This window comes from Mytilus edulis, chromosome 9, assembly GCF_963676685.1.
Source record: "Mytilus edulis chromosome 9, xbMytEdul2.2, whole genome shotgun sequence".
In the NCBI taxonomy this organism is placed as follows: domain Eukaryota; kingdom Metazoa; phylum Mollusca; class Bivalvia; order Mytilida; family Mytilidae; genus Mytilus; species Mytilus edulis.
In genome coordinates, this window is record NC_092352.1 from 85,011,553 (window position 1) to 85,034,409 (window position 22,857).

The following is a 22,857-nucleotide window of genomic DNA, read 5'->3' on the forward strand; positions in this document are numbered from 1 at the left end:
AGAATCTTCAACCATTGACAACATTCTACGAATAGTGTATGATTGTGAGATATCATTGTTTTACGTTTTCCAGTTAATTTTTATCGTACTGTATTCGCATAGGATTGTGTGTCCGTCCTGTTTAACACATTTTCGAGCTACAGTACTTGCAGTTACAAAAGCTGCTACATTTATATCTCTTCTACAAAAGCGTACTTCGAAGAAAAGGGGGGTCATAAAAAGATAATTGACTGTTTGAACCAAACAATAATACACGAAATCTTTTTATTTCTCCTTTTTTTCCATGTCGAAAATTGTCAGTTTATTTTCAACTTATGAGTTTGAATATTCCTTTAGTTTCGTTTACCGGCGATTAGATTTAATCATTTAGGAAACATGAATGATGCACAATTTTGCAAATGTGAATATTATTATAATAAATGAAATAGTGAACTGATTGTTCACTAGAAACAGAATGGCAAATTTAAGACCAGTTGAGTTTTATATAGCATTTTTAATAAAATCTAACGCCCGATACTTAGCAATGTCAAGTTTAAAGCCATTGAAGTATTCGTCTCTAGTTCGATTAAACATCAGCTGATCCAAACATTTGAGAGTGTATGGCTGATAATTAAGGAAAAATTTGTTTGCGAACATTTCTGGTCTTTTAGATAACAACGGCAGATCTCCTACTCCAAATATACATATTTGTCTGATTACTTTGCCGTGACAGGGCCAGTTGAAAAGTGAAGAATTAGGACCCCAGTTTTTAAATCTTGTCAGAAATGGATTTGATTTGCAGTCCGTTTCCGGAACACCTGAAAACAAAGTAACTTGTTACTGGAATCTTTAATGTATTTATGTTATAATAATTATGGAATGACTGTAAAAAAAATTTCTGTCTATGAAGAAATAATAGAAAACATTTGATACACACTGCATAACGCGCGTAGTGGGTTACTTCACAGTGTGCACCACATTTTTTATGTTATTTCGAATAGACAGAAAAAAATATTACATTCATTTCTTATAATTTAATTCTAAAATCAATTTTAAACCTGTGAAAAAAAACGTTGATGAAGTCACGGTCATATGACTAAATTATGTCTATGGGCTGATAACAAAATAACGTCAGCCAATCAGAAGATGCTGTACAAAATTAAATTATATATAATTTATGTATAATCTGGAATTATCATTATCATTTGTTTGACATTTAGAACATGAACGTCCATCGACTATAATCAGGGAATCTGAAATAATTCTTGAAATTATCAGAGTTTGTGTCAAATCACATGTGATTTCAGCGATTATATATATAAAATAACTTATGATAATGCAAAATCCCTAAACAAAAGGAATTAAACATATTCCCTAACTATACCATTTCACTGTAACATTAATGTATATACATACAATACATTGTCTATGTTATCTGACAAAAGGAAAATAAAATGACTATTTTATGGAGCAAGCATTTAACTTCAAAAAAGGGGTTGGGGTATAGCTTTTTTTCTTAGTCCAAAAATATTTTCCACCGCGATCAATCAGCTTATTTTTTTCGAAATTTAACATATTTAAGATATGGAGGGAATTTGCATTTAAAAAATTTTGTTTTGTCATCTGCTTGACAAGTATATATTTTTTCTTCATCAAATTGGGGATCAGAATATTTTTTACAAAAATACTGAAAGAATGACACTCCAGACATGGTATGTTCAACAGAAATTAAAGCATAAAAAGATGATTGTACAACATGTACAACAAAGAGAATTATTTTAAGCAGTCGTATATATCAGACACAGAAAGTAGTTCTAGAGTTACGAGTTACATGAACAACTCAGAGAGTTACGCCACGCCACAATTGTTTGCAGTTGATTTACATGAACGACCCAGAGAGTTACACCACAACACAATTGTTTGCAGCTGATTTACATGAACGACCCAGAGAGTTACACCACAACACAATTGTTTACAACCGATTTACATAAACTACCCAGAGAGTTGTTACACCACAACACAATTGTTTACAACCGATTTACATAAGCTACCCAGAGAGTTACACCACAACACAATTGTTTACAGCCGATTTACATGAACCACCCAGAGAGTTACACCAAAACATAAATGTTTACAGCCGATTTACGTGAACCACCCAGAGAGTTGAGCCACAACATAAATGTTTACAGCCGATTTACGTGAACCACCCAGAGAGTTAAGCCACAACACAATTGTTTACAGCCGATTTACGTGAACCACCCAGAGAGTTACACCAAAACATAAATGTTTACAGCCGATTTACGTGAACGACCCAGAGAGTTACACCACAACACAATTGTTTACAGCCGATTTACGTTAACCACCCAGAGAGTTACACCAAAACATAAATGTTTACAGCCGATTTACGTGAACCACCCAGAGAGTTAAGCCACAACATAAATGTTTACAGCCGATTTACGTGAACGACCCAGAGAGTTACACCACAACACAATTGTTTACAGCCGATTTACATGAACCACCCAGGGAGTTACACCACAACACAATTGTTTACAGCCGATTTACGTGAACCACCCAGAGAGTTACACCAAAACATAAATGTTTACAGCCGATTTACGTGAACAACCCAGAGAGTTACACCAAAACATAAATGTTTACAGCCGATTTACATGAACGACCCAGAGAGTTACACCACAACACAATTGTTTACAGCCGATTTACATGAACCACCCAGAGAGTTACACCAAAACATAAATGTTTACAGCCGATTTACGTGAACCACCCAGAGAGTTACACCACAACATAAATGTTTACAGCCGATTTACATGAACCACCCAGAGAGTTACACCAAGACATAAATGTTTACAGCCAATTTACGTGAACCACCCAGAGAGTTACACCAAAACATAAATGTTTACAGCCGATTTACGTGAACCACCCAGAGAGTTAAGCCAAAACATAAATGTTTACAGCCGATTTACGTGAACCACCCAGAGAGTTACACCAAAACATAAATGTTTACAGCCGATTTACATGAACCACCCAGAGAGTTAAGCCACAACATAAATGTTTACAGCCGATTTACGTGAACCACCCAGAGAGTTACACCACAACATAAATGTTTACAGCCGATTTACATGAACCACCCAGAGAGTTACACCAAAACATAAATGTTTACAGCCGATTTACGTGAACCACCCAGAGAGTTACACCAAAACATAAATGTTTACAGCCGATTTACGTGAACCACCCAGAGAGTTACACCAAAACATAAATGTTTACAGCCGATTTACGTGAACCACCCAGAGAGTTACACCAAAACATAAATGTTTACAGCCGATTTACATGAACCACCCAGAGAGTTACACCAAAACATAAATGTTTACAGCCGATTTACGTGAACTACCCAGAGAGTTACACAAAAACATAAATGTTTACAGCCGATTTACATGAACCACCCAGAGAGTTACACCAAAACATAAATGTTTACAGCCGATTTACGTGAACGACCCAGAGAGTTACACCACAACACAATTGTTTACAGCCGATTTACATGAACCACCCAGAGAGTTACACCAAAACATAAATGTTTACAGCCGATTTACATGAACCACCCAGAGAGTTACACCAAAACATAAATGTTTACAGCCGATTTACGTGAACCACCCAGAGAGTTACACCACAACACAATTGTTTACAGCCGATTTACGTGAACCACCCAGAGAGTTACACCAAAACATAAATGTTTACAGCCGATTTACGTGAACCACCCAGAGAGTTAAGCCACAACATAAATGTTTACAGCCGATTTATGTGAACGACCCAGAGAGTTACACCACAACACAATTGTTTACAGCCGATTTACGTAACCACCCAGAGAGTTACACCACAACACAATTGTTTACAGCCGATTTACGTGAACCACCCAGAGAGTTACACCAAAACATAAATGTTTACAGCCGATTTACGTGAACGACCCAGAGAGTTAAGCCATAACATAAATGTTTACAGCCGATTTACGTGAACCACCCAGAGAGTTACACCAAAACATAAATGTTTACAGCCGATTTACGTGAACGACCCAGAGAGTTACACCACAACACAATTGTTTACAGCCGATTTACGTGAACCACCCAGAGAGTTACACCAAAACATAAATGTTTACAGCCGATTTACGTGAACCACCCAGAGAGTTAAGCCATAACATAAATGTTTACAGCCGATTTACGTGAACCACCCAGAGAGTTACACCAAAACATAAATGTTTACAGCCGATTTACGTGAACGACCCAGAGAGTTACACCACAACACAATTGTTTACAGCCGATTTACATGAACCACCCAGAGAGTTACACCAAAACATAAATGTTTACAGCCGATTTACATGAACCACCCAGAGAGTTAAGCCAAAACATAAATGTTTACAGCCGATTTACATGAACTACCTAGACACAATTGTTTCTATCTGCTTTATGTACCTTACCTTTGTACGATCCTGATATATTTAGGTGTGGATTATAGTTTAATGTATTATAAAATATTTCTGAGGCATGTTGAGTATTTTTAGTCCAGTTGAAAAGATCGCTAGCTACTTTGTTAAAGAGAATGTATTCTACGAATCTCCTATTGACAACAATATGCATGGATCCATGTATCGGTCGAATTCTATGAGGAGGTGGCGGTAAACCATTCCATCTCCCTGTGTACGCTCTACAATGTGAAAAAAAGACAACTTAAAACTTCATATAAATCTTTAATAGCCCTTAACGAGTTAAAATATATTGAAACTAAGTTCTAATTCCCTTAACTAAGCATAACTAAGAATTGAGATGGTTTAAGCTGAGAATGTTCTGTTTAGTTTCTTTGGTAATGTAACTTTATTTATGCTTTGCTTCATAAACGTTTGGTTTCGAAAGTCGATTGTAAAATTTATTCGTAAAACGTGTGCCGCGCACGCTAAAATCGACACCAAAGATGTCAAACCGGTTTCGTTGGATACTCAGTATGCTGTATCAGACCATAATAACAGTATGATGATTCAGGTTGTTAACGACCTTGACTGGCTATACAGCCTCGCACTGCCCATAGACGATTGGTGAGCATTAAGTAATTTTTGTTGCAAAAGTTGCAGATGGAAGGCGCCATTTTGGTAGACGGTCATCTTGATTTACGTGACTGAGTTGTTTTTGTCATTTTTTAATTTGATCTTCCTTTATATTTACTCCACAACTGTTGCTTTTAGGGCCAGGGTTATCAGTTGGGCAGCCCGCTTACTACGACGATGTGTTACTGGTAGATGAATCATTAACTCCGTAAAAGTTTACTGTTACTGCACTTATACTACAACTTGACCTCGGCCGTCTGAGCAACACATGACACTCACCCATCCACAATGAACTTCAACCGGAGCAAGACACTGTGCAACAACATTTGAGATTCAAATGTATTTCAACCGGAGCTAAACACTATGCACCAAGAGGATAAAAATCTCATAAAAATGTGCATCCAACACTAGCCATAAGTATCCCGACTACACAATTTCTTGATCAGCAGATATTAGATATCTTAGAAAAAAAGTAATTGTGTACGCTTTAACATGCCTCTCGTAAATTGAGACAAAGACAAATAGTTTCAACTAGCTTTCAACAAATATTTAATAGTTAAATTAAAACATAATGTCTATTTCATTTCCTTTTCCACATAATCCTGATATAAAAACATGATCGACTGGATTCACCTGGACAAGACCCATTTACAGATCAGAACATTTTCCTGATGTATATAGATTTGATTCTGAGAAAATATGCCACTCGTGGTAGTGATGGTAAAACATGAGTAGAGTTCCAGTTTGTCATTCTTATAACCTTCCTAGAGGTCATTTGAGTAGAATATTTTTTGTTTAGTGACACTACAAAAATAACACATAGCAGAGATTGTTACCCCAAGAAAACATTGTCAATCGTAGCAAAGCCAGGTTTGAGACTGCTTTTTCGAGGGGTACCAATCTGCTCTATCACCCTCTCAGATATGTGTTATTCAATTTACTATGCAGAATGTCCTATCGTTATTGTCTTTTACAGATCAATTTAATTTGAAAGTGTTTTCTATGACGTTATGTACATAACAACGTTACGGGTGTTATGAAAAACAAAAGAAGTGAAGCAATATGGTTTTTTTTTTTTTTATTTTGACAGTCAAATAATAAAATATGAGCAAAAAAGTAGAACCATTGTTTTTAATTACTTGACGTAAATTCAATTCATTGTCCATTTAACCATCGATCTTTGATTTGACTGCACAAGAGGCTGACATTCAATAGAATGTGTCTGCCACTCAGTTATCATGGGTAAGTGTAAATTATCTCCCTTGTATTAGCCAATCAAAAAATGACATTTTAACCTGAAGTATAATAAAATGAGATTGTGCACGTTTATTTATATATTACCTACTGAAATATATGTAAAAGCACTACACGATTATGCAGAGTGTTTGTAATGAGAATTCGGGTCAGATAATGAATTCGATAATCATCATTTTATTTTCTAATTACTAGTAATTAAATGAAGAGTACACATTTTTATCGCTGCTATTTTACGACATTTTCATTTGATCTTTCGCACCACAGTAGTGTGATATGAAAAATATCGCCAGAAACTAAGGGAACACGTGCTGCTGTCACTGAAATTAACAACGTCGTCATAGGTAAAATTGCGATAAACAGATTATCATATGTCATCTCAACTCATTTGCCTTTATCACCTCCGCCGTACCCTATCAAGCGAGAAAATCAATTAGTAGTGGTTGAAGTCTTAAATTTCAAGAATTTAACATGACACCAACTCGCCAAAACAGTTTCAGATGCCATTTGATAAACTCGGATCCTTCAAATTATATTCTTAAAATAGAACCTCTCAAATGGTATATTTCTGTTTCAAGTGGCAAACCCATGGTTTTGATGTTGTGTTAGAACTAGAGGCCCTAAAGAGTCTGTATCGCTCACCTTAGTATATGTGCATATTAAACGAAGGACACATATGAATTAAATTCATAACAAAATTGTGTTTTACTGATGGTGGTTTGTATATCTTACTTTACTGAACATTCTTGCTGCTTACAATATCTCTATCTATAATGAACTTTACCCAGTAGTTACAAAATTGTTAGAAATTGTTTAAAATTGACTAAAAAGGGCAATAACTCCTTAAGGGGTCAATTGACCGTTTTGGTCATGTTTGACTTCTTTTTCAGTCTAACTTTGCTGTACATTATTGCTGTTTACAGTTTATACATTATTGTTGTTTACAGTTTATACATTATTGCTGTTTACAGTTTATACTTTATTGCTGTTTACAGTTTATACATTATTGCTGTTTACAGTTTATCTCTATCTAAATAATATTCAAGATAACAACCAAAAGCTGCACAATTTTCTTAAAATTACCAATTCAGGGCCAGTAACCAAACAACGGGTTTTCTTAATTGTCTGAACATGTCATGACAGATAGATGTTGACCTAATGAACAATTTTATTCTGTCAGATTTGCTCTAAATGCTTTGGTTTCATAGATATAAGCCAAAAATATGTTTTTCCATATGTACTATTTTTAGCCATGTCGGCCATCTTGGTATCGCAAGCGGAGTTATCGGACACAATTTTAAAACTAGAACCCCAATGATGATTGTGGACAAGGTTGGTTAAATTTGTTCTAGTAGTTTCAGTAGAAGATTTTTGTAAATTTACGAAAAATTGTTAAAAATTTACTATTAATGACAATAACTCCTTAAGGGGTAAACTGACTTTTTTGGTCATGGTGACTTAGTTGTTGATCTTACTTAAAATAATATCCAAAAACGTCAAAATTTCTTTAAAATGACCAATTCGGGGGCAGCATGCAACCTAGCAACGGGTTGTTCGAATCATCTGGAAATTACATAACAGATACATCTTGACCTGATCAACAATTTTACTCCATATCAGATTTTCTCTAAATGCTTTGGTGTCACAGATATAAGAAAAAACCTACATTTTATCCCTATGTTCTATTTTTAGTCATGGTGGCCATTTTGATTGGTTTGCTGGGTCACCGGACACATTTTGTAAACAAGATAACCAATTATGGTTTTGGCTAAATTTTGCCCAGTAGTTTCAGAGGAGAAGAATTTTGTAAAAGTTAACAACGACAGACGACGGACGACGGACGTCAAGTGATGAAAAAAGCTCACTTTGGGCCAGGTGAGCTAAAAAAATGGAGCCTAAAACTGATTTCCACCCCCCAGTATACAGTATACAAGAGATGGAATGAACTTAGGAATATTCGAAATTCATTTGTCAAAGTCAGACCAACAAAATCATAACACAAACGAAAAGCGGTCACAATACAACAATCCTGTCGCAAAAGCGTTATTTTTTTTAATTCGAAACAATAATGTATAGAATACTTTAAAAAAAAAACCAACATACCTTTTTACTGTTCCTTCAATATTATTAGCACCATTGTAAGTCTTCAGTATTCTCACCAATTCTAGATTGGTTCGTAATGGAAATTCTTGACCTGTTAAATTTATAAAATATTTCCATTTCTTGTGTCTCCAAAGATCTTTCATGCACACCATGTCCGGTGTTAACACACTAGTGGTTCCCCATATTACACTGATAGATTTGGCTGACATAAACACATTATCAAAGCAACTTGTTATACCTCTAAGAGCCTGCTTGAAAGTATCGTCTGCCTTTTTATCACAGTGAATACAGTAAACATTTTGTGGACGATAAATTGACCTTAATAATCTTTCAACTTGTTCTATATGTTTATATACAACTATACTATATGCTATAGGGAAGTTTTCTTCTTCTTCCGTCAAAGATGATGTTATAAAACCAGTCTCATGTATATATTGCTGACAATCTGTAGTTTTATTTAAATAAAATGAAGGGGGGACTACATCAAACTTTGTATGACGCATTGAACTTAAGATTCGATTTTGTTCCGTCGTATTACCATTAATCAGAAAATTACAGTTGACACCTTCCACCTCCCTATTTTGTTGAAATTGCATCCAATTCGGAAACTCTTTGTTTTCACCCACTTGTATAACGTTGGATATTGTAGTTTGGTAAGGGTAAAATCCGGGACAATCAACGCCTGCCCATGGAGCCTTATTTGTTTGAATGTCCTCGTGACTGATAATTGATGTTTTATTCGTTGTTTTTACCATGTTTAAGGATAATTTATCTTCTATAATTATATTTTTTAAATCTTCTTCGTTATGTACAGTTCTCTCAGCATTGTGACGACGTTCCGTCTTTCGAATTTTTGAAATGTTAGATATAATAAATCCTGAATCAATAGTATGATAATAAGAACAAACTGATAAAAGTAGAAAACAAATTGTACTTGTGACAATGAAACTTTTGTTGTATCTACGTCGACAAAAGACTGTATACATCTCTAGAATGGTAACACGTGTCTTTATATTTCACTGACAATACTATTCTTTAAACAAGATGAAAACGTGTTGGCCATTCACTGCAACGAAATTTTTATATATATATATAACTCTACAACAGATTTATCCATCGGATCACCAGCAAGGATGGTGATACATGGCTGTGTACATTATGTATATACAACTCGTCTAGCGGGACGGCTACAGTGCAGGCGATTTGGTGTCACGATATCTCAGTAGCATGGGTTCGAATCCCAGCGAGGGAAGAACAAAAAATTGCGAAAGCAAATTTACAGATCTAACATTGTTGGGTTGATGTTTAGACGAGTTGTATATATATATATGTACATATCATATTGTTAATGAATATAACTCCCTCCTACTATGCTATTTGCCAGCAATTGCAATTGACTCGTTCTGACGTCATTGATTTACAATTTTTCGGGTACGTTAACGTTGATAGTTAAAGATATTTATAATATCTGTATGAGGATTTATAGACTGTGGCTTTGCTTTACTTTTTGTTTGTTATGGAATTTTAATTCAATCTAATGTAAGTTCAGTAAACATGCCCAAAAGTTGAAATTTTGTTATATTAAAAAAAATAGTGTAAAATTGAAAGTAATGATTCAGACATATCAATTTAGTGCATGAGGGTTGTACTTTAAGAAGTTAATTTTCTCTATAAATGTCGGCCGTTATATGCTCTTTGGTCGGGTTGTTTTATTTATCACTATAAAACTACAGTTCGAAAGTCATAAACGGATTGAGAGAAAACCAGTCAGGATTACAAACTAAAAGCGAGGGGAACACATCAACTATAAAAGGGAAAAAAAACAGAACAACAGAAACACGGAAGTCCAACAAAAACAAACGCCAAAATACATAGATACGAACTACAACAAACAACTCTCATATTCCGTATTGGGACAGGACATTTTAAGAATAAAACAAATTTTCATTATACATGTAGCAGTAACTTAACTTTACGTGATAAAAGACCATTTTACCAAGCTGTGAGAATAAAACATCCCTTACAGCTTATCTTCTGTATTTTGCTACTCTGATTGTCTTTTTACCATTGGCCTATTTTGCACGTTTTTGCAAAAATTCACCGTGTTGTTTCAAGTAAGTAATTTCTCTTATGTTTCTTTTACTTTTTTAGACAACTGGTTTTTTTTTAAATGAACGTTAAGTTTTTCTTCTCTTGAATTATTTACACTTCGGGAAGAATGTAGTTTTGGGTCATTTTAATATTATTTTACATTATATTACAAAACAGGTATCAGCTGTAAATTCAGTCATAAGTAATTTAATATCAGGTTTTTGTTTTAAATATGATATGAAAATGTATACGAAAAGTGTCATATATGTATTCAAAGAATATTTAGTAGAAACACTCACCTTATGTATAGAGTATTTTACAAATAAAAGACGATCTTTGAATAAACCTCCCTGACGTGTGAATGAATATTGGTGTGAGCGATTATTGGTCTAAAAAATTTACTTGATATTGAGTTATTCCATTTTTTTTTTATGTTTAATATAAAACAAAATATCTTTTCATCTTTTCATAGTATGATGTAACAGGAGGTTTATATCAATATAAATGCGTACAAATCATTACGGAAATTTAAACCAACTTATATATGTGTACACATTGATTGAAAAAAAGAAAATATTTCCTCTTGTGTTCGTTTTATTAAAAATAAAGCTAAAATAAATCTATTATCATAGTTTTTCGCAACTGATTTCAATTAAGGAATATTAAATTAAATTTTAAAACAAATGGTTGTATCTATATATTTCTAAATCCCAAGCTTTCAGATGTTTGTTTTATTAGCATTCCTGATGATGGTAAATCATAGTAAGAGCTTCAAACACGAATACTGTTACTTTTCTGTTGCATTTGTAGAAGGAGTTATGGTTGTTCAAATGCATTTGTTTTCATTTTGGTGAAGTGTTATCGTTTTTTTTTTTTAGCCATGACATTGTCAGTTTATTTTCAATCTATGAGTTTGACTGTCCCTCTGGTAACTTTTGTCCCTCTTTTTCATTTGACACGAAGATGGGGACAAAAGATTCAGTTGTTATGACTTTCTAAGGAATAAAAATTATTCATGAAAAGTAGGAAAATGGTTACTTGAATTTCTACCAGCCTATAGTAAAGGAGAGGGAAATCATCAAACACCAATACTAAAATGGTATGTTAATTTCCTGGGAAAAAAAAGCACAAAGGATTAGTTTTCATCGCAAATGTTCTGAAAATTAAAGTAAAAGTGTCCTTTCAAAGAAGAGCGATCGATCTAAGCGTTTACACCAAAAGTAAGATCGATTCAAATAAGATCGATCTTTTTAAAACCACCTCTAGAGGTACACTTTTTAAGTCCGATTGAAGATCGATCTAACTCGTTTACAGTGGACAAAAGATCGATAATTTTTGTTAGTGTAAACGGAATCTTAATCATGATTAGGTTTTATTACATTTCATAAGATTACATTTTATTTTACTAATTAGAGAACATTGAACATTGTAAGTAATTTTAAAGAAATTAGGAGTTTCTATCATAACATATCAATTTTCATGGGTTTAAAATTACTTGTAAAAAATAAACTAAATTGATCAAATGAAAAAGTGCATTTTCATGAACAAATGAAAAATTGTATATTTATGAACAATTTACTTGGAATGTTTACTTATTACTAATAACATCTAGTGTATAACATATCTTTTCCCCATATTAACCCTGCTAACATCCCGAGACTCTGATACTAGTCCAAGGTGCTTGCAGAGATCTCAAATGTATCACGGGATGATACAAGGGCCAGTATGGAAAAGGCAATGTTATAATCTATTCATCACATATTAAACACATGATTTAACACAAGGTAAAAAAAATATTATTCCGTTGGGCAAGTCCATACATTTTTGTCCTCTATTGACTTAACTTTTTAACGGCTCTATGTGATGATATTAAAATAAAACGCCCATACTAGTTTATATCAGAGTGCCACATAAAACAGCTGTGGCGTTCCATATTACAATGTCATTTACCATATTAAAAAAAATAACTTAAAATACATCTAGGAGGGGTATTTCCGTATTCAGAATAATTCTTATTTTGTGAAGAACCACACTGATTATATCAGAAAATACACTAGAGATGATATTATCAAAATGCTGGACTTTTCAGTCGACAACATATTTGTGGAGTTTTGAGGATTGATAACTCAACAGACAGTCCGTATTTCGATTGGTACTAACTGTTCACCCCTTCCAGCCAATTTGTTATTTTATGCTCGTATAAAAGCAGAATCCATCCAGAACCTTTTAAAAGACAAAACACACCTTGCAAAATTCTTTAATTTTATTTTCAGATATATTTTTTTATGTCCGATCCCTAAATAACCAATTTTTCATTGTTGTTTTGTTGGTTTCCTCTTATATTTGATGCTTTTCCCTCGGTTTTATTTTGTTACCCGGATTTGTTTTCTCTCATAGATTTATGACTTTTATCAGCGGTGTACTACTGTTGCCTTTATTCATCAGTCAGTACTTGCATCTCATATTCCAGTAGACTTAACATAAAGGATACTTCTGATTTTAAAAGGACTGCGCCTTACCTTGATCTTTTGCTCAATGCTGACACAGATGGAAGACTCCTACCTAAAATCTATGACACACGGGAGGATTATAACTTCTCAATTATCACCTCCCCATTCTCAGCTGTAACATATCCTCTGCACCGTCTAATGGTGTGTCCATTTCTCAATTGATACGTTATGCTCGTGCATGTTCACAGTATACGAACTATATATACAGAAGTAAGCTCCTTACGCAAAAAAGGATCGAACATGGCTATGAGGAGAAAAGATTAAAAATGACACTCCGTAAAATTTATGGACACAATCACTAATTGGTTGATCTATTCGATGCGCTTGTATCTTACCTAACTAACGACATTTTTACCTAGTTTTGTATTGTTGTTTCACATTTTTGTCGCCTGTTTTTTAAGTACCGAATGTGACCAATTCCTAAATATAACTTTTATATTTTTTGCGAGTGTGAATTTTATATATTCATACATTCAACATTCATTTATGTTTCTTTTCAGTGTTATGTTGGATAAAGTATTATCTCTTATCGTTTGTGGTTTGAATTTTGTATTTTCGGTATTTTGTCTTGTATAGTCGATTTAATTTCCATTTTCACAGAATAGTATTGTGTTAATCGAAACGATATTGCCGTCGTCACAGTATTAATATAAAATTGCCTTTCAATACCGTCATAATCACGATAATAATTTGGACTAATATTGTGAAAGTAATTATTAATATTCAATCTCGTTCAATTTATTTGTATTAATTTCCAGATTGTATAATACGCCCCCAAACAATACGTCACTGTTTGGGGAAGAGTCCTGTGCTGTCGTTAAACAAAGATGCTCGTTGTTATTCTGCGGTTTACATGTTACAAATGTACTATTATATTATTTATTTGTGATAAATTATGTGCTCTTGCATTTGTTTGTACTGTATTGCTGTCACGTAATGTTGTCATTTCAGAGATATTTTAACCTAGCAATATAAACGGGAGATTTGGCTTGATTAGAACCAGATTCAACGCACCATTTGTTTTCTTAAAATGTCCTGTATCAAGTCAGAAATATGGCTGTTGTTATCAAATAGTCCATTTCTATTAATGTTGTCGTTCGTTTGATTTTGTTGCACTTCAGTGTTTCTGCTGCTCCATTGTTTTTCTCTTATAGTTGATATGTGTCCCTGGGTTTCAGTTTGTAATCCAGATTTGTTTACTTTCAATCGATTTATGACTTATGAACAGCGGTATGTTTCTATTGACTTTATCTATCAGTCATTTTTTTATTTTTTCCATTTTTCTTTTTAATTATTATTTTATATTTTCCCCATATTTGTTTTAATTATCATTTTATATATTTTTCCCTATCATCATGATTATTAATCATAATTTTATCATATTTTGTGAGGACCTTATCATTCTTTGATATTCTTTCCTATTGTTTAAACATAATTAGGACCATCGTCAGTCTTCAGCAAGTAAACACTAAATTTAAATGTGATTTCAATCTTTTTATAAATAGCATTAATCTACTGTTATGGTTAGATATTAAAAAAACTATTCCAAAACATCGTGTATCGTTATTGGAATTGGTATAATGCCCAACACTATAAATTTTTACTAAACTTTTATAAAATTCCAGAGGAGAGCGATTTAAAAATGGAGAAAAGGTTTTTGTACTATAAATAAAAATTCTTGTGCATAAGAATATCTAACTCAATAATATAACTGAGGGATGATCAGTTTATCTATCTGGTACTTGATTAGTACGCAACATGTCACATTCATATCCTACTTTCTTTAACAATTTCAAAATAAGATAGAATTCTTTTATTCTGACGAAAGCATCCTTTAAAAGAATTAATTGAATTCATTTTTAACTTTGAATAACATCTGTTTTCATTTATTAAGCTATATATTGATGTGGCGAGATTGAAAGGGCAAAATTAATAAACTGCAAAATGTATATACTTTTATTAAGAATCTGATATTAACAAATGACGTTTTATAATTATAATAGTATTCAGTCGGTCACCATAAAGAATTGCTCGGTCATTTTTTTAAAATAGAAACATGAAAATTAAAGGGGGAGAAAATCTGTCTATGATTAAAAAAAATATATATGAGTCTGCTTTAATCAAAACTTTATTAAATGTTATCATGTATTGACATTTGTATGTTTGAATGATTGAATTGTGTATATACTAGTAATATATAATGAAATATATATTGTACTTTAATGTAGGAACGTATGAATGTTAACTGTATGCATGTATTTTGTTTGAGGGCCTCAATGAAAATTAGACTAGTTCTAATTGAGTTTCCCTCTTAAAATAAAGAATTTATTATTTATAATTATTATAATTATTATGACAACGGAACATCAGACGCCGCCCCATCCATCTTTTATAGTGAATATCTTTGAGATGATTAGCAGCAATTCTTGGACAGTTTCAACATACTTTAAAACATTAATATTACACCATTAGTTTCCTGACACATGTTCCACTGAATAGGCAATGATGTAGGTAAATGCTTCAAACATCTGTTCAAACCTTCGGTTAAAAAACGTCTCAATCTTTTCTCCTAAATAATTATACTGTACAAATAGTATTTTTTTACCAAAATCTGGGTCTACCGTTGACAGAATTACTCATTTATAATGATTTGGTTAAAGCTGCAGCAAGGTCCGCATGTCGACCTTTTAGTTGATTTATTGTTAAAATTAAAGCACACGATTGTTTCCAGAACAGTACCTTTACAACATTATTCGATACTCTGGTCTGGTCAGTCAAAGGCTATAGTGCATCCATTTGTGGCACTCGTTCTTTTTCTTGTAATAACGCTGTCCAGAACAAAGTTATCATGTTTTTATTGGTGTTCGCAAATAAACGCCAAACCATGCTATTTACGGGGACATGGACTAGAGACCAACTAGTGTTTTGAATAATGAACAAGTGTTCGAAGGCACTGGGCAAGATGTAGTGTCATGAACAATGGCAGAATAAATCATAAGAATTCAAATGATGTTCACATAAAAATGATGTAAATAAGACAAAAAAAACTGCTGTTATAGAGTCCTGATAACAATTAAAGATTGTAATTTTGAAATGTTCGCTATTATTACTTTATGCTGCATACGAAGATTTTTCTACAACTTGAAAACATATTATTTTAAAAAAATGTTGAAGAATGGCAAATGAATTTTTTTCACAGAGTAATGCTACAGAGTTCTATTTTAAACAAAATATGTCTATTAATTTTAGAAGTGCTTATCTAAAACTCGTTAATTATGCGCGCCTTTATAACGTCATTTACCAGATAGAGGGGATCGCCTGTATCCTTACACTATTAACGTTCATCAAGAGTCTTAGTGATCGTCATTGTGCAGGATAAACTAGAAATTATGTTTGTTCGGTAGGTACTTAATCAAAATCCCTAATGATAGCAGTGCTGATTGTCAGTTATGATAATTCAATTTGCTGAATAATTCGTGCAATATAGTTTTCCAACAAATAGCTCAACATGGGAACGAAAGTGACGACGCCCCTAAAAGCACATATAATCTTCAAGAAAACCAGAGTTGTTCACGGACAAGCATCGAATTCGAAAGTTGTCTATTTGATGAGTTTACATTTCAATATCACGTATCTTTTGAATAACTTTTTGTTAAAATTTTTTCATCTGTAATTTGGACAGTTTGACAGGTGTAGAATTTGCATCGACCATACAAAACAGGGTTTTTTTTCGGCATGTTGACATAGTTCAGTACCTTCTTTAAATGCAGTGTCCCAAGGTATTCTGGATTTTTCTAAAGCGCTTCAAAAATGTAGATAACCGACTAGTACTTGTGACGGGACAGAACCAAATAGCTGGCCTTGTTTCTTTCACTATTTCGTCCATAATTCTATATGTGTTTTCCAATATCAATAAAGAGAAAAACGTATCACAAGTTGTAATTTCACTTTACAATAATGTTGTTTTGCATTCATATATTTACATGATTTACGTGTACTATCATGGTCTGTTCCTAGTTAAAAACAAACAAATGATATAAAACGTTATGACCAATACTATTTATTTCAGTTACTGTTGTTTAAACAGACACGGCTTCCTCCGCCTCATTTTGAGACTTATATCTCGAATTTGACATACACAGTCATCTCAGTACAAGAATCTATGACAAACGAGAAGATTTTAATTTTGAAATTATAAATTTCCCCCACGTACCTTAGTAGCAATATACCCAACTTCACCTGCATATGGGATATACATTTCCCAACTTATTCGATATTCAGGAGCTTGCAGCTCCTACTCAGACTTTGTGAAACGTCACCAGTGTCTGTGCACAAAGTTGATGAACCAGGTGTATGTCAAAGAACGTCTCGTCCTTTTCCTAAAAAAAGTTCATCGGAAGGTACCAAGACCTTGTTGATAAATATTCTGTATTAACTTCACAAATAATACATGATTGTCTTGATGTATAGATTCTGCGTACTGACGTTGTTTATCATCTTAACAACGTGCTATATTGTTTTTTTCATTTTTCTTTGTTCTATTATTATTATTATTATTATTATTATTATTATTATTATTATTATTATTATTATTATTATTATTATTATTTCTACTAGTAGTATTATTATTATTATTATTATTATTATTATTATTATTATTATTATTATTATTATTATTATTATTATCATTATTATTATACGTTAACTGTTTGGATTGTTTTCTGTGATATCCATTGACGTGGCTCGGTACTTATACATCTTGTCAATGTGTTTGTATTATATTTCATTTTTGCTAGTGTGTATTGTATATGCGACTTTTTGTGTTTCTTTGGTTCTCATAACGTGACTCTGTACTTTAAAAGATCCCATCATTATGGTATTTTTCTTTTAAATGTCATTATGTTATAGATCTATTATATATTAGAAAATACGTTGAACGACAAACGACAAAATTATTTTAATCGAGTAGTGGTATTAACCATTTTTGGATTCTTAGAAATTCTACAGAACTTCTGGACAATTTTTAATATCTGTCTATTTCTAAAATTAATTATAAGATACTTTTGATTTTTTAAACCCTGTATGCCAACATTTCCCATTTGAAATTATAAAATTGTTTTGTGTACACGTCATAAACATCGAACGATAAAGTTTCTTACTATGTGACGTATAAATATTCTGACGTCAGACACGCGAAGCAATGAATATGTTTTTAATTTGATAGATACATTTGAGTAAGGAAATGGGGAATGTGTCAAAGCGACAACAACCCGACCATAGAGCAGACAACAGCCATCTTGCTTGTGTGCTTTTTGTAAAATTGTATGTTTTAAGAATGTGTCACGTACCGAGGGTACGCAACCTTTTACTCTGGGTTTCATACCAGAGTCGTTTCTCTGAATAAAGTAAAGGCTCAAGAATTGGTAGCGTTATTTTATCAACTGAATTTTCGGATTCTCTTTATATTGATGCTGGGCATCCAAATTAAGTAGGCTCTGGGTATTAGATGATAATGCCAAGGATGATAATTATAATGACGTCCCGGTTTATAATGCTTTATTTAATATCTTGATATACTTTTGCCTAGCCAGTGCTTTCTAAAAGCAACGAACTATTAACTATATACTGAGCCAGTGCTTTACTTGTAGCCACTGCTTTATATCTACTTGATTTGGGCCTTTGCGTGTGTTGGATTGTTTGGTCTGAGTCACTACTTTGCTCGTATTCAATGCTTCATCGTCTGGAAATGCTTTACCTTGTATACAGCCAATGCTTCTCTCTGAAGCCACTACTTCTTCAGCAGCTATAATTAATTAATCACTTGGCTCCTTATTCAGAAACACTGCTTATAATTTTTATTCAGAACTATACATTAGTCTCACCTTTATTCTGTCTCTTGTTAATTATCAAACTGCTCCGCTTGAATTATAAACCCAGAACTACTTGAACTGTGAAAACCTTGGTATATATAGTAAATTGTAGACTCGTCCATACAATAGCCTATTACAAAAACGACTTTATCACTAAAACGTTTTACAACACCTAAGCATATATGATATAACAAAGCACTATTTTGACGGTTATATACTTTGTAACAACTGATCATGATCGTGGAAATTCCGGATTTGTATGTCAATTCCTGACTGAAAAACAATTACTTATCACCTAGTAAAATGTAAACAAATCGAACGTGAAAGTAAAACAATGTGTAAATAAATGAAGGGAATGAATGATATTTCTTTCTGTTGGACTTTACAATTGGATTATAAAATAAGCAAGAACCAGGTACGTTTGCAAATTCATCACAATTGTAACACAGTGCTAACTGCTGTACCCATATTAAGACTATTTTATTTATTATGTATGCTTTTGTTCATCACGCATCGTTGTAAATATAACAGAATTTGATGAGACTGTTGTGAAAGTGAGATGGTTAGCTATAAAACCAGGTTCAATCCACCATTTTCTACATTTGCAAATGCCTGTACCAAGTAAGGAATATGACACTTGTCGTCCATTCGTTTGATGTGTTTTGTCATTTGATTTTTCCATGTGATAAGGGACTTTCCGTTTGAATTTACCTAGGAGTTCAGTATTTTTGTGATTTTACTTTTTATTACATTTTAATGTTCTATTGTAAAATAAGCTTGTTTCCATGAACGAATGTTTAAAATTCAAACACACTTTTTATATGATGCATATGATTTAAGTTAAATGAAATAAATACGACAAAACATATTATACACTGAAGCCGTCGTTTAAGGTAACACTTGATGTTTATCAAAAACCAAGTCACTGAGATATGTGACAACAAGTAATAGTCGCTTAAAGTCATGGTATTTTTAAAGATTTTAACAACTGCTGGTGAACTTTTTGTCTCCATCGTTACTACCAGCCAAGTATTCATTAGTTTTGTGTTGATATGAATTTTTATTACTATTTATTTCTGTAAAGTTACTGTTTATAAAATCATGAACTAATGAAAATGCTAAGGGTTTTTATCCCACAGTCAGCCATATTTGATATATTTCAATTATGGAGTTCACCTGCCATACTTCAGTGATGTATTTTATGTAAATAAATGACGAGTCCGTCATGTGTTTTAGATGAGTTTCAGTGATATATTGATAAATTTACAAGCCATGTGTTTTAGTTGAGTTTTTTTAAGCTGCGATTGGTTTAAACCATTAGCTACTGTTGATTTGTTTCACCTCTATATAATAATATTAATAACCATACAAGTTGTAAGCAGAATTCATAGTTCTTGGATGTATTATAGTAAACAGAAGTTTACAGATGCTCAATTCTCATAAATCTATTTTAAAGATACCAGCACGATTAACTTAGGATTAAGAGGTGTTGCTGATACAAAATGTGTATTATAACTTAAGTAATGGTAAAGTTCGTGATTTTTAAGCAAAACAAATCAAATATATAGGTCGGAGTAATTACAAAATAGAATTTGAAAAAAATGGCTTAATAGGTTTCAATAATTTCTAATAAATACTGTTGGCAGTGAAGCAGATACAGATGTTATTGTAGAGTAACAAAGTTAGTTGCATTGCATAAACATAAAAAAAACATTTAGAGGACGGACGAATTTAACAAGCGAAAGTTTAGCATTTAAGTAAAATTCTGTGTAAGATTCAGATTTAATACAAAAATAGAATAAAATGACGGACGAATAGACGAACATGCAAACAAAACTCCCACCACTATGAATTACATAATGTCGCTTCAGGGAGCAGTAGGTAAAGGATAGAGAAAAATATGAGAGGAGGCACAAAATAATATTATGTAAGATGATATATAAATATGTTATTTGGCTTTTCGCTCCTGTTACACAGTAACTGCGACTGAGTTGTATTTTGAAATTAACATACGAACATTATATTCTTAGCTTCACAAAACTATTTAATGGTCCAGGAGCAGTAGCTGGTAAAGAAAAGGACGGAAGGACAAATTGACATGCGGATGGACAAATATTGTACCCCATGTTGCAATTTTTGCCCTGAGGACAAGAAACTTACTTTTCCACGAATATCCAGTCAGTAAGTGTTTTATTATGTCGGAAAAATCCTCTTCTGTCTACCATTTAAAAAGAAATCCCTCACTCATTCGAAGTATTAGGCAAGCAAACACTTACACCATTTTCTTCATAAGAAAATGCCTGAACCAGGTCAGTAATATGACAGTTTTATCCATTTGATGTGTTTGAGCTTTTGATCTTGCCATTTATTTAGCGATTTTTAATTTCCGTTTTTAATTTTAAGTAGTTAAGTTATTTTACTCTTTGCTTTTATATCTTAATGAATTTTCAATATTCGTTTCATTTCATTTTATCAAAGACATTTTTCTTTCAAACAAATACCATATTAAATTGATTTACACCACCTGTTTGCGTTTTTAATTTTAGGTATTTAAGTTATTTTACTCTTTGCGTTTATATCCTAATGAATTTTTAATATTCGTTTCATTTCATTTTATCAAAGACATTTTTCTTTGAAACTAATACCATATTAAATTGATGTACACCACCTGTTTGCAAACACGGATCCCAATTTCGCAATTGCCGTTTCCAAAAAGATATTCAATGATTAAACTTACTTCTTATTCGCCACCATTTTCTACATTTGAAAATGCCTGTACCAAGTCAGGAATATGACAGTTCTTGTCCATTCGTTTTTGATGCGTTTTGTTATTTGACTTTGCCATGTGATTATGGACTTTCCGAATTGATTTTCCTCTAAGTTCAGTATTTTTGTGATTTTACTTTTTTCCATCTTTCGTCTGTACAATGATTTGGATCATGTTGTCATACTGTTATATACAGGATATTTTGTATCACAATCTATATTTAACTTGACACTTTTATTACCGCCATAGGTCTTAGCATTTTCGTTCAAGGTTATATCTAAACGTTTGTTACTGATTTGGTAATGTACCATTAAGCATATGTAATAGGTAAACAAATGTGGCTGATAATCATAGTGCCAATACTGTCATTACTAATTTTGTATTGCTCCTTACGAGAACAAAGAAAATTCGTCTGTGTTGAAACGTTGTCCTCGTAATTTCAAGAAATATAGTTAGTTAGTCTTAAGGTCTTATTTTGTCTTCACGTGAAGGAAGGTTGTAGCAGCACATCACCGTTTATTTTTTCTTCAGATGAAGGCTGTAGTAGCACATCGCCGTTTAAGTTTGGATGTGATATCCCGTTTGTATAATTGTTTGTACAAGTTCAGGTAAACTACAAAATAAAATTTCTGTGATTAAATAGTTAAAGTTATCAAAGCTAACAGGCCTATAATTTGATACGCCAGACGCGCGTTTTGTCTACATAAGACTCATCAATGACGCTCAGATCAAAATAGTTAGAAAGCCAAACAAGTATAAAGTTGAAGAGCATTGAGGACCTACAATTACAAACAGTTGTGCCATATACGGCTCAGGTAATCTAAGCCTGGTATAAAATATATAACATCCCTAAAGACAAATTCATATCGAACTATTTGAGATTTACATAATGTAAGAAAGGGCAACTGTTACAAGACCGAAAATTAGAACTAACTATAGATCCTGTGTCGCTAACCTTAGTATATGTGCATATTCAACGAGGGACACTCTCCAACATTGTACATGAAAATAATATTCATGACAAAAATCTCTGTTTTGTTTCTTGGATTGTGATCATTTAGTCTGTTGATTTTCTCTCTATCGTTTTTAGTTTTTGCTTTTAATCTGACTTGTAAGTAGATTGTGTCTTGCTGATTAATTTTATGGTTTAAAGTGTCTATTTACAATTTATCTATTATAATT

General features: G+C 32.7%; 1 protein-coding gene across 1 annotated transcript; it reads right to left on the minus strand.

Moving 5' to 3' along the window:
• Window positions 1-473: 473 nt before the first annotated feature.
• Window positions 474-10,961, minus strand: LOC139489230 (beta-1,3-galactosyl-O-glycosyl-glycoprotein beta-1,6-N-acetylglucosaminyltransferase-like). The gene is made up of 4 exons (XM_071275452.1): window positions 10,828-10,961; window positions 8,438-9,503; window positions 4,460-4,686; window positions 474-797 (listed from the first exon to the last, which is right to left on the minus strand). The coding sequence occupies exons 2-4, from the start codon at window positions 9,421-9,423 to the stop codon at window positions 481-483; spliced, it is 1,530 nt and encodes a 509-aa protein (XP_071131553.1). The 5' UTR covers window positions 9,424-9,503; window positions 10,828-10,961; the 3' UTR covers window positions 474-480.
• Window positions 10,962-22,857: the final 11,896 nt, after the last annotated feature.

Bases quoted from the DNA above. Each gene is read 5' to 3' on its own strand.
- LOC139489230 (XM_071275452.1), bottom strand. From the start codon at position 9,423: ATGTATACAGTCTTTTGTCGACGTAGATACAACAAAAGTTTCATTGTC. The intron at 4,687-8,437 runs GTATGTTGGTTT...TTCACATTGTAG, and splicing joins ATTGAAGGAACAGTAAAAAG to AGCGTACACAGGGAGATGGA. The intron at 798-4,459 runs GTAAGGTACATA...CTTTGTTTTCAG, and splicing joins TATATCAGGATCGTACAAAG to GTGTTCCGGAAACGGACTGC.